This window comes from Stenella coeruleoalba, assembly GCF_951394435.1.
Source record: "Stenella coeruleoalba genome assembly, chromosome: 2".
Classification (NCBI taxonomy): domain Eukaryota; kingdom Metazoa; phylum Chordata; class Mammalia; order Artiodactyla; family Delphinidae; genus Stenella; species Stenella coeruleoalba.
In genome coordinates this window covers 148699341-148712849 of record NC_137147.1, presented here as the reverse complement: position 1 = coordinate 148712849, position 13509 = coordinate 148699341, and the positions used below count along the sequence as shown (strand labels likewise).

At 42.3% G+C, this 13509-nt stretch overlaps 2 protein-coding genes across 4 annotated transcripts in view; one reads left to right on the top strand and one right to left on the bottom strand.

Moving 5' to 3' along the window:
• The window catches only part of ALDH1A2 (aldehyde dehydrogenase 1 family member A2), a 332881-nt gene that overhangs the window by 195939 nt on the left and 123433 nt on the right, over window positions 1–13509 (bottom strand). For 2 of the 3 annotated variants that reach the window (XM_079912112.1, XM_079912111.1), the window contains 3 exons: window positions 8140–8287; window positions 6281–6395; window positions 5989–6044 (listed from right to left, as the gene is read on the bottom strand). The gene's annotated coding sequence lies outside the window, so the exon portion shown is untranslated. The remainder of the gene's footprint in view (window positions 1–5988; window positions 6045–6280; window positions 6396–8139; window positions 8288–13509) is intronic. The other variant, XM_079912113.1, reaches the window with a different exon arrangement.
• AQP9 (aquaporin 9) overlaps window positions 1–13509 on the top strand; it is a gene marked incomplete at its 5' end in the record, with an annotated part of 33598 nt that overhangs the window by 10654 nt on the left and 9435 nt on the right. Inside the window, one exon of the mRNA XM_079912118.1 lies at window positions 8164–8290. Coding sequence (XP_079768244.1) covers window positions 8164–8290 — 127 coding nt within the window. The remainder of the gene's footprint in view (window positions 1–8163; window positions 8291–13509) is intronic.

The following is a 13509-nucleotide window of genomic DNA, read 5'->3' as shown; positions in this document are numbered from 1 at the left end:
AGAAATCAAGCAAACAGAAATCCATAAAAAAAGTTTTGCATAAACTAAAAAGTTGCACTTAATCACCAACATGTCTCTTTGATCTCTGAGAAAGGAAGGGAAGTGGGGCTGAAAAGAATTTTTCTCTAGGTCATGGGAAGCTTTAGAGAAAAAGTACAAGTGTTGGGTACTTTTCTGAACTAGAGTGATCACATGTGTTGTCAGCAGAGAAGCCACTTGTCCTGGCACAAAGAGCAGGTTCTACAAGGAGGCTTCCAACTGAGCTTCAACCTCAGTCTTTTTTCCTCAGACTGTATCTGGTCTGCAGGGAGGCCTTTTATACTGGGTGGATGGTAACAGATGGTTGCTGCCTGGGCTCTCCAAGTCCTTCAACATTCCCAGACAGCCTTTACTCTCAGTACGCAGATAGGAAAAATGGTGCCCCATCTCACTTCCTGTGGAAAACCCAGTGTCCTCCCTGAAAACTTCCATGAATTCTTGGGGGCATTGGTTGGTTCTGATGACCTTTTGCCCTGTCCAATACATCATAGTTAGGAGCACAGTCCTCTGATTAAGACCTGGGATCAAATCCTGGTTCTGTCTCCTTTATTTTTACTATGTAACATTGGGAAAATTGCTTGGCCTTTCCCAGCCTCAATTTCCTCATCCATAAAATGCAGATAATAATACTTCCTCTTCAGGGTGATCATAAGTTAATGGGATAATGATGAAGTAATACAGGAAAAGCACTTAGCACGGAAGTTGGCACAAAGCACACACCAAATAGATGGTAGCTGGTATTTGTATTCCTTTACTCACATTACCCTAAACAGATGAGTAAAGATAGTTAACGTTTCATACAGCCTTTATTCCAAAGTCTATGACAACGATTCCCAAGGGGCTCCTTTCGACTTTAAAATTTTTTCAGGAGCTCTATAGGATAGAAACTGTTCTTTTAGTATCCATTAATTCTGAAAATACTGAAACAGAAAGGTAGATACAAGACACGTTAATTTTTTCCTTCTTTGGATAACGTTGATGTGCACAGGGAATCACAGACCTCTTGCGATAATTAGAAGGTTCCCAGGTGATCCCTGGCTCCAGGGTGCATGCATTTGCCAACATTTTGCTAAGCAATCCCTAACCTTCGCTAACTGCTTTTCTGAAAGGGCTCAGTTTTTACATACTCACTGAACAAATATTTTGAGTGCCTGTTTTGCACTCTGTTCTGTGCTCAGAACATCTTGGCTTTCACTTTAAAGGAGGTAGTATATGCAAAGGGGATTTGAGAAGGCTCAAATGAAATAAAATCTGTGGACTCATTATCCTCTCTCCTCATCTCCAGCATTTCATTGTGTCCATTAATCAGCCTGTCATAGGGTTCATGGCTCAGTTGGGAACTTCCCAGCAGTCCCAAGTGGTGTGTCTTAGAAATTACACCGCCCACTTTTTACATCTTACCCTCAAATTAACTTCTTCTCTTGAAAAAGCATTTTACGCAGGATTTTTTCCTGCTTGTTTATAGATATTTTAATTTTTTTCGTAAGTATTGTTTGAGCACGGAATACAAAGAAGCATGAGAGCCCTGGTGAACATTACAGCCTTGGTGGGGTGCCACGAGGCAAGGTGAAATGAAATGACATTGTAAAGACATGGCACAATAAGCAGAAGAGAACTCTTGAGGGCTTCAGTTGCCAGAGAAAGCCCTAGGGGAAAGGTAGCATTTTAGCTCAGGGTTAAGAATAGATCGGTTTTGATTGGGAAACATGCAGAAAAGATATTCTGCTGGTAGGTATAGCATGAGCAGGTGTGCAGAGGTGGAAATGAGTGTCATGAGCTCAAAGGACTCAAAGTGACTGGCTGATGCAGAGACTTATGCTGAAGAACCCAGGGCAGAAAGTAGCTGGGGATTGTGAGGCAAGGCCCTGAGTACCAGGTTAAGGGGCAATTCGGTATGCTGGCAATTCCTGAGCAACGGGGGTGGGAGAGTATGTATGTTGTGCTTCATCTGGCATGGTCACTGAGTGGGGAGACACTGGAAGTGGAGACCCTGGTCAGGGGCCACAGAAGACGACTCCGAAGATTTGGGAATGATTGACTATGGGCAGCCAAGAGAGAGAAGAGGAAGGAATACCAAAAGATTCCAGAATGTATGGCCTGGGTGACTGGGAATGACTGGGGGTACCTCACTCACCAATCAATCTTTTATAGGAGTTCTGCCTTTCAAATGTCTTTCTTCCTTTTCCACTGAAATTCTTTCTCCCACTCCTGCCACGCAAGGAACCTGATAACAACGGTATTTACCCCCTTCTCTTTTCTAGTGTTGCTTTACTACCAAAAGCACTAAAATCTTGCCATCTATGCAACGACCTATCTTTCAAGAGTAATCACAAATACGCAAAACACCTTGAAGTTCTCGTCAGTTTCTCACTTCCCCTCTCGCCCCAAAATTTTGATCTCATGTTTGGAATGAAATAGTAGCTATTTCTAATATCTGTCATAGATGTGTTTTCGCCCCATTTTTATTGCCAGGCAGTGCATTAGTGGTTAAGTTCATGAGTCCCTTTGTTTCAATTTATTTACCCTGAATTGGGGCTTTCCTTTTGAGTTTATACCAAAGGCAATAATATCCTGCATCTATTATTGTCCTTTGTTGTTTAAATAGTGCCTTCATTAAGGTTATCCCATTTGAACCTTCACTGAACAATCCTATGAAACAAGTCTGGCAGGTATTATTTTTTAAGAAATGAGCAAGCTTAGGCTGAGAAGTAACATGTTCATTTACACAGACACCAAGTGTCATAACTGGAAATAACATGTAGGATCTGGTTATTTAATTACGTCCAGTATACTAGATGCTGTTAAAAGGCAAATAAGTTGATTACACAATCGTAAGCATCTTACAAAATTGGGAAAACCAGGCATTAATATGTGAACAGTTGAATTACATCCTGTGGTTAAGTGCTCCGCTAGACAGCAATACAAGCAAGGAGCAGAAGGTACATGATTAATTACCATGTCATAATGTGATGCACAAATAAGGGAGGACTGCCTACAAAACAGAAGACATTTGCAAACGATATATCTGATAAGGGGTTAATATCCCAAATATGCAAAGAACTCATATAACTCAACATCAAAGAAACAAATGTGTATAGGACCTGAACAGACATTTTTTCAAAGAAGACATACAGATGGTCAGCAGGCACATGAAGAGATGCTCAACAACACTAATCATCAAAGAAATGCAAATCAAAACCACAATGAGGTGTCACCACACACCTGTTAGAATGGCTATCATCAAAAAGACAACAAATAACAAGTGTTGGCAGGGATGTGGAGAAAAGGGAACTTTCATGCACTGTTGGTGGGAATGTAAATTGGTGCAGCCACTATAGAAAACAGGATGGAGGTTTCCCCCCAAATTAAAAATAAAACTACCACATGATCCAGCAATTCCATTCCTGGGTATTTATCCGAAGAAAATAGAAACACTAATTTGAAAAGTTATATGTATCCCTATGTTCACTGCAACATTATTTACAATAGCCAAGATATGGAAACAACCTAAGAGTCCATCAATAGAGCAATGGATAAAGAAGATGTGGTATGTATATACAATGGAATACTACTCAACCATAAAAAGAATGAAATCTTGCCATTTGTGACAATATGGATGGACCTCGAGGGTATTATGCTAGGTGAAATAAGTCAGAGAATCTAAAATCAAAATACATAAATAAATATAACAAATAGAAACAGACTCACAGATATAGAGAACAAACAGGTGGTTGCCAAATGGGAGGGCGGTGGAGGGATGAGTGAAATAGGTGAGGGAAATTAAGAGGTACAAACTTCCAGTTACAAAATGAGTCACAGGGATGAAAAGTACAGCATGGGGAACACAGTAATACTGTAGTAAGTTTGTATGGTGACAGATGGTAACTAGACTTGTGGTGATCATTTTGTAATGTATGAAAATAGTGAATCGTGTTTTAGGTCAATCATACTTTAATAAATAAATAAATATTTTTAAAGTTACTGGGGAGAAATAAGCCAAAATGTTTATAATGTCTGTTCATAGGTAAAGGCATTGTGATTGGGTTTTTTCTTTATATTTTTATATATTCCTCATATTCTCTATAAGGAGCCTACACAGGATTTTTGGTCTTAAATAGTAAACATTTCTAAAAGCTTAAAAAAAATAAGGGAGGATTGTGTCCATTCCTGGGCTCCGTGCTTAAAAGGGGTGCTAACAACCTAGAGCTTATCCAGGTGACACTCACTGGGAATCTGAGGAGCCCTAGGGATCAAAGGCGAAGGGACAAACATCCAGCAGAAAAGAACTCAGGGAGGACCTTTTGCTCCCTCTACTTAATGGAGTGCCTGGTGTATAAAACAGGCTTCTTCTCTGAGGTCCCAAGAGTAAGCCAGGAACTAATGAACAGAAGTTACGGGAAAAAAGGACTCCAACTTCAAATAAGGAAGGACTCCCCAACCACTGGAACACCAAAAATATTTAGAACAAGCTACCTGATGTGGTAATGAGCTCCCTATTCCTAAAGGTAACCAACATGGGCCAAGTTAATGCCTATTAAAGATGTTGTAATTTGTGTGCTATTGAGTTCAGAACCAAAGCAGTGCTATGGCCGAGAGGTAGCATGATGCAGGGTTTAAGAATGCAGGCTCTGAAGGCTGTACAGTGCTCACCCTTGGAACTCAGCCAAGCCACACAGAGACCATTTGTAGATGTGTTGGCCAACCCACCAGCTGAGGCATCAGCTGACAGCTGACATCAACCACTAGACATGTGACTGTGTGAGCCGTCAGATAATTCCAGTCTTTCAAGTTTTGAACCACCACGTTTGATACCAAATGGAGCAGACGTAAGATGCTCTACCAAACCTTGCCCAAATGATAGATTCACAAGCAAAATAAATGTTACCATTTTAAACCACTAAGTTTGGGAGTAGTTAGTTTCGTAGCACTGAATAACCGGAACACAATGTTTATGTGATCTTCTGAATTGCCATTGATCTTCAAGGCCACCTACAGGTACTGAGTCAAGTAGAAGGAGATATTATTTGCAGAAAGGGGCTCAGGTGTCTTGGGCTAATGAGAGAAGAGAAGGCTTGATGAAACTATTGGGAGAATATGAATGAGAAATGAACGAAGACTTCTGGGGGCACAGTGAAGACTAGATCCATGGCTTTGTAATACCCTCCCTCCCCTACATGGTTTTGTGATTTTTTTTACCTACCTGGAGAAGGTAGGTGCTGGATCCTGACAAGAAGGTGGAAGAGACCTTGACGGTCTGTTGATGGCATGCATATGGATGGTGGACTTGGGAAACACAACACCCAAGGAAACAGAATAAAACAGGATAGACTAGCATATTGTTGCCTGTTGGCATGTAAAGGAATCTTAGAGATTGTTTTCTAGATAAGGAAATCTAGATCAGGCATCTGGAGAACAACTAAGTATTAACTGTTCAGTACAGACAGTACAAGTGAATTTCACAGAAAAGAGGTTAGGTTTAGTGAGAAGAATATGAAAGGGTGATGGGTCCAAAAAAAGATTTCTAGATAGGGAGACCTGAAAAATTGAGACAGGTTGGCTCTTTCTGTGTCTAAGAAGGGGGAAAGTATGGCAGTTCTTAAAGGTTAGAGCACGGAATCATGCTGGAAATTCTATCAGTAACACCATAAACAACAGTTCTCTCATTTTTTTAAGGAAAAAAATTACAGTGGGCACAGAGAAGAAGGAAACCAGAGTGGATGACCAATTCCCTAGCACTCAGACCATGATAACATTAGAATATCCCAGATCTGCTTCCCTGGTGCTGTGAATGCAGCTGGGATGAAGCAGGCAAGGAAAGATACTAGCAGGCAATTACCTGTCTTCCTCATTGATTTTCGGGCTGTATGAATGTATTTAAAAATTAAGAAGCAGTGATGTCAAGTTGGGCTGAAATCCTCTGAGTAACAATTTCTGACTAGGGTAACTTACCTTGTTCATTTCTCCATCTGCTCCTTTCTTGCAGTGCACAGCATCAGTTATCCTCTCTAGAAAAGAACAAAAAAGCAATTTCAACATCTAGGGTAGAAGAGGAGAGTATTAATCACAATGAAGTTTGACAGGACAGAAGCCTCCCCAGGTCCACTCAGGCCATTTAAAGCTTTTATGCCCCCTGTAGACTATCACAAGTGCATGAACATCAGACCATAAAAGAGGGAAGAAGCTTATGTGGAAAGTAGTAATAGCTCAGGACTGGCCAGTGTCTGGATGTGTCTCCTCTTACCCCCGGTTGTCTAAATCAGGTCATCTCAGCTGTCAGGAGTGTTTTTCTCCTTTTTTCAGAAGATGCTACCAAAATGCCAGTTAGCTTGGAAGTTGTGCCAGGTGCATTTAATTGGCTATAAATTAAAAAGAAAGACACAGTGTGGTTTTTGTGTTTTTTTTACATCTTTATTAGAGTATAATTGCTTTACAATGGTGTGTTAGTTTCTGTTTATAACAAAGTGAATCAGTTATACATATACATATGTTCCCATATCTCTTCCCTCTTGCGTCTCCCTCCCTCCCACCCTCCCTATCCCACCCCTCCACGCGGTCACAAAGCACCGAGCTGATCTTCCTGTGCTATGCAGCTGCTTCCCACTAGCTATCTACCTTATGTTTAGTAGTGTATATATGTCCATGCCTCTCTCTTGCTTTGTCACAGCTTACCCTTCCCCCTCCCCATATCCTCAAGTCCATTCTCTAGTAGGTCTGTGTCTTTATTCCTGTCTTACCCCTAGGTTCTTCATGACATTTTTTTTTTCTTAAATTCCATATATATGTGTTAGCATACGGTATTCTGACAGTTATTATAACAGATAGGGATCCTAGAAAAAAATAATGTCAAGCCTAGGTGAAATTGGTAGGCTGTGAAACGAACCCAAGGGATTTTTTTTCTTTTTGGAAAGGGAAAAGGGAACATGTTCCTGCTGCAACTTTATTTAGCTCTCAGTACAGGGTCTGGAGTCTGTGATTAACGTCAAAGACAGCCCTGTGCGTGTGATATGCAGCCCCTGTGCTCCCCTTGAGATGTCAAGTCCTACTTCTCCTTACTGTCTATCAGGTAGAGCTAAATCAATATATCTTAGAATCAGGGACTGGAGTGGATGTTAAAAGATCATCTAGGTAATTTCTCTGCCTTCAGGGAGGAGTAAACCAAAATCGTTCTATATGTATTAAATATCCATTGTTTCTAAATTGTATTTCTCTGAAGGACTCCACAAATGGGTCCCAAGGGAGCTATTTAGAATTAATTCATCACTATCAGGAAATGACTTATGTGCAACTTCTCATATTTCAGGTTCAGACTTCCTTTCTCATTCTTTTGTGAAGGGACACAAGAGCTGGTTATTACCTTCCTGATAAGAAGTCTTCACATTCTTAATCTCTTGTTCCTTAAATACGTTTGTTTCTGAAACCTTTCTTCATATGCCCTTAAATAATATCCATTACTTGATGCTGAGCCCTCCCTCCAGTTGGTTGCTCTTCTTTAGTTATAAAACCCAAAACAGAACCTGTATTCTACAAAAAGTTGTGGCTACTTGACATCTAAGAGCAATGATCTAATGATCCTGCAGCCCAGAACTTATTCCTCCAGGACCACACTGGCTCTTTCAACCACAGAGTGACAAAGGCTGATGGTGATTCGTTGTCCTGTTGTTTTCCTACCAAACTTGTATGTGACTGTTTCATCTTTTCCAATAACCCTCCCTCACCAAATGTTCCTTTCTTCCCCCCTTACTTCTTCCTGCCCTTCCTTCCTTCCTTCCTTCCTTCCTTTTGAGGTATAATTGACATACACCATTATATTAGTTTCAGTTTTACAACATAATGATTTGATATTTATATATATTATGAAATGATTACCAAATCACTTGGTTTATAAATTCATACAACATTTTAACACTGTGCAGTCTTAACAAAACTCATCCATAAGCCAGATGCAGCCTTGGGACCATCATTTTGCTACCTGTGCACAGCTGGAAGATTATCATTTGATTTGCACGAGGCCTATGGCAGTCCAAGCCATGAGTGTGCTTGAAAAATGCTTCTTGTTACTCTGACTTTCCATTGTCTTTGACAGTGGCCATCTTCACTTACTTGTTGAGTTCCCTTTCATTCCAGGTCCTTGGATGTGGCTGTGTTGCCCAAGCTGTCCTCAGCCGAGGACGTCATGGAGGAATCATCACTATCAATATTGGACTTTCAATGGCAATAGTAATGGCCATTTATGTCGCTGGAGGTGTCTCTGGTAAGTAATAGAAATAATAATAATAACAGCTACTATTAACTCAACCATTCCAATGTACTAGTGCAGTTCTGGGTACTCTACAGACCTTAATTTTTTTAGATCTCAACAGTCCTGCAAGAATATGTATTTGATTCTATTTTTATAGATGACAAAATTTAAATGGCCAGCAAATGCTAAGTGAGTGGCACAAAGGCAACACTTAGCAAAAGACAGAGATGAGGGTTGGAACTCAGAACTGACTGATTCCTAAATCTGGTTACGGAATAGTATTCTTCATCGATCAATAGAGTCTTTTACTAGCTCTTCCCCATGCTTGGAAACTACTTCCCAGATATGCTGTGAATAGCCCAGTGAATATCACTCCAACAGAGGCAATTCCCTGGACCTTTATCCACAGCAATCAGGGAGAGCCTAGGTCATTTGCAAAATAGCTAGTGTGTTCATGGAGCTGCAGGGCTAGTCAGAAGGTCTTGGTCCAATTCTGTTCTGAGTGGTAGGCTAATTAGAAGCCATTCTCAAGGTTCTGAGGAGCAAAATGAAATGATATTTAATACAGCCTGGGACCTTAGGAAGGAACTGTGGAAATGATCCACTTCCCAAAGGCTTGCAGAATCCTCAGCAGCCTTGTCTGGGGGCTCAGAGAACTAAGGCAAGACTGTTGGTGATAACGGAAGAAGGGACCCCCTGCATGCTGGGCACTGTACTGGGTGCTGTACATACTTTATCTCCTCTCACTTCCATAGCAGCACTCTGAGGCTGGTATTATTGTCCATTCTACAGAGAAAACTGGAGCTCCAAGGGATTGAGTAAATTGCCAGAAGTCCCACAGCTGGCAAAGAGACAGATCAAAGATTTGACCCAGGTCTATACGACAGCAAAGCACAGGTCCCCATTATTATACAACATTTCCAGCGGTCTACTATGGGAAGGACAGTACAGGCAGGGCCTATGGGCAGTACGGTGCAGCTGGAGGATCCTGCAGTTGAGCTGGCTGGACTGGTGACAAGTGCTGCCACTGGAGCGCTAAAGAATGATTGCCCAGACCCCCACGGAGCATCCACGGGCTGGGCACTTGGAACAGTCATTTGCTAGCTGTCAGCCTTTCCATATCACAGGCCGACTCAGATCCTGGGGCAGACCAGGTTACAGATTCCCATACATGTGGTTTGTTTGGCCCGAGCAGTGTTTCTGTTCAAACTCTTGCCGAGCCTTTGCTGTGATCCCAGCACTGTACTACCTACCTAAGACACAAGAATAACCAGGGGAACACCAATGAATGTGCCAAGGCTTAATTACAGTTGCAGGCCTTGACACCAGACACACAACACACTCCTGGCTTCAAATAAGCATGCAGGATGCTCCACTGCCTCCCCTCACGCTCCCAACTACATTCACACAGGTGTTGTTTCCACAAACCATGCAATATAAATGTAGGCATGTTTTCAGCGATTTTTTTAAGGTGGAGATGTGGTTTTGCAGTATTTCACCTGCATAACACCCTGAATTAAACTTCATCAAATATTTACTTAGGATAAATTGGTCCCAGACCCTACCAATGTAGCTAACACCCTTTACCACCAGCACTGTCAATGTCTGCTTGCATCCACTGATATATTTGGAGTCACGATAGGAGGAGAAGGGACAGGGGCCAGCAGGAAGGGGGAAGAGGGAGTAAAGGATGGTGTGGAGTCTTCCCATCCGGCCTTTAGACTGGGATTAAGCCCCTGCGCTCAGAGTAAGGGCCAGAACTGATGGGACTGTTTTCACTAGAGGCTGCTTCTGGGTGAGGCTTGGGAGCTGTCCACATTGTTTATGAGAGACTGTGAGATCTCAAAATGCAAGGAGAGCAGTTTCTGAGCCTGGCTGATATAAGGTAGCACTGAGTTGGAAAAGGAGCTTATCTCCCCATCTCTGTTTGGAAATGATATTCAAGCTCCCTGAGAACTGGGGGGGAACGTGCACAGACAACACACTGGCCCACTGATGACATCAGTGCAGACTCAGTATTGGCTTCAGCAGCCCAGGAACAGGAGAGGAAGACTACATAGGGGAGATGACTTTCTCACAGTGGCTGCAGCTAACATGCTGGTTTGTGGGCATATGTGAGGCCCTCTTTGGGAATTCCAAAACTAACCAATGTATATTACGCATAAACATAAATGGGATCCCACTTTGTGGTCCAGACTGGTAAGGTCAGCTGACATCTGGTTGTGGAACATGAAGCATTACTTTACTGCATGGCAGTTACCACACCCTGCTCCCTTGTGAACTTGCCAGTAGTCTGGCAATCCAATCTGGCCAATCAGAACTCATAATGCCCTAATTATGCACCATCCCCCACAAAGCGTTTACACTGCCAGCTTGTACCTAGACTATGGCGGTTGTTTTTGATGTCGTTTTTTTTATAAGCAATAAAAATTCACTGAAAAATCAAAATAGCTTTGCTTAATGACAAATAAAATGTTAAGATGATCTCTATCACAGATCATCTGTCGGTGGTGGGCAGGAGACTCATCTAGGACAGAACCTTGAAAGAGCTCACCTTGCTCATGTAAGACTTTCACCTCAGGCCTCGGGGAATCCAGCTATCCCCCTGGGCTCTTTATGTGAATAATCTGATCGTCACAACCACCTTGGCAGGGCCAAGATGTGAGTGTGGCCTTCTCTGACTCTTGCACTCATGTTCTTTCCACTACACTGCTCTGCTTTGTCCTTCGGGTAAGCCAAGTGATCACGCATCTCTGCAAGGAGAAACTCTCCTCGTTGCTTTGCAAAGCACCCTCCTGGGCACACCCTCTCTGACTCCCAAACAACTTTCCCTCTGTAGATCTTTGTAGTCTGAGCTATCTGAATAAAGACCTCTGACTATTTCTTCAACTTTCATATCTTTTTTTTCTTCAATTTTTAAAATTGAAGTAGAGTTGATTTACAATGTTGTGCCGGTCTCTGCTGCACAGCAAAGTGACTCAGTTATACACATAGAGACATTCTTTTTTTATATTCTTTTCCGTTATGGTTTATCCCAGGAGATTGGATATAGCTCCCCATGCTATACATTAGGACTTGCTGTTCATCCATTCTGAATGTAATAGTTGGCATCTACCAGCCCCAAACTCCCAGTCCATCCCTCTCCCTCCCCACTTCCCCCTTGGCAACCACCAGTCTGTTCTCTATGTCTATGAGTCTGTTTCTGCTTTGTAGATAGGTTCATTTGTGCCATATTTTAGATTCCACATACATCAACTTTCATATCTTGAAAACCTACTAAGTGCCTTGCAGCATGTCAAGGTCAAGGTGAACAATAGTTCCTGCCTCAGGGTGCTTTTGAGGGGCTAAAAGCATAAACCTACCTACAGCAAGTCTTATTTTGAAAGAGGAGCTTGCTAAACAGTAACTGTCCCATTGGTGGACTCACCTGAGGGGAGACATTTTTGATTGGAGGTGATTTCTTACGTCCCCTTGTCCTTTCACAATGGGTTCCTCCAGGCTGGCTGGGTGGCGGCTACCCTCCAACCAGCTCTGGGAGAAGAGGAACAGGGCTGGCTCCAGGAACTTTCCACTGCCCTGGGTGCTCCCCTCTTCTAACCCCTGTTTCCAGCTTCCCTAGGAAGCTGTACTCCTGCCAGTCTCCAAAATTATGACTCTCTTAGATTTAAAAGTAAAACAAAACAGGTGATATGTGTGTAAGGCTTCAGGAAGTCACCTGTGCTTTGATATATTGGCATTTTCTTGTTCATATTAGCCCCAGAGTGGCAGAGGCAGGTGAAGAAAGGACCCTCACGGTGTAGTCAGCAGTCAGAACCCCTCCCCACTGCAAGCCCACTTTGGCTTAGAGACTCAGGAAAAGCATAGCTTTCTTCACGGACTGGGGAGAGGAGGGAAGGCTTCCCAAAACAAGCTCACCAATAGGTTCTGTGGGGAGTCAAATGGCAAAGTGTCATCACCATCATCATCATCATCACTCCTTTGTTTACAACTATTTCCACAACCCAGAGGTCCACATTTCAGCGTGGTCACATTGACAGTTACTCTAATTCCCCCCTCCACACTAAATGTCATTGGCACTCTTCATATGAGTGTCCTTCATCCCTAGGAATCAAGCCCATATGCTCAAAGATGACCTTTGAAAATTTTTTCCCTGCTTTCTAAGGCAGAGAAACCTTTATAAACTTGGTGAAGAAGGTCTAGAAAAGAACATAGGCCCAAGAGTTCAAATAAACCTGAATTTGAATCCTAGACCTACCACTTATTAGCCATGTGACCTTAAAATTTTACTTTACTTCTGTGCCTCAGTTTCTTCAGCAGTTAACTGGACTAGTACCCACCTCACCGGGTTCTTAGGAGGATCAAGTGCATGTAATACACCTATGACAGCATCTGGCAAGTGTTCAATATGCATTGTTGTTACTGTTGTTACTAGCAAAGCCAGCCGGGGATATCAGTAACCTACCCCAGAGCAAGCCCCTCTACCTGACCTTGCAACTGGGTTAGAATCAAAGAGGCTGATTTCTCTAGTCAGAGTTTAGGCTGGAGTGGAGGAGGAAGTGTTGCTCCATTTGTGTGTGTGAGATATACATCGTTTATGCAGAGAAACTACAGAAAATCCACTCAGACACTGTGACTACCTCAAAATAAACTGAGCCCCTTACCTCAGTGAGAGGCACAGCCCACAAAGGAAGGGCCATTTCCCCTTAAAGAGATATCTCTTTTGAGTCCTAAGATTGTTTCTACATCCTCTGGACATGGACTTAGAAATGACTGGACATAGATTTAAATCTTACAAGTATAAGTATATTGACTAACAAATATACTGAAGTTAACTGTTTATATCAATCTCTTTGGGGTTATTGCTTTATAGTTAGGCAAAACCCAGTAGATAGATGATACAGAGAGATGAGAGAGATGAGAGAGAGAGCGAGAAAATGAGCCACTTGAGTACAAGTTTCTTTATATATTTGACTTTCTTTTGAGAAAGCTAAACTTCCTAAACAGTGTCTAATGAGGCCATGAGGATTATTAGTCCTCTCTTCCTCTCCACTCAAACACACACACACACATACACACAGACACACACACACACACACACACACCTCTGTCTCCTCACATACAGTTCCTCACACCTAGAAGACTGAATTCTGCCTGCAGTCCCTAGATAAGGTTTCCTTCACAATAATTCTCCCTGGCCTGCCCTCTGACTTTCCTAATCACCTTATCTTCCT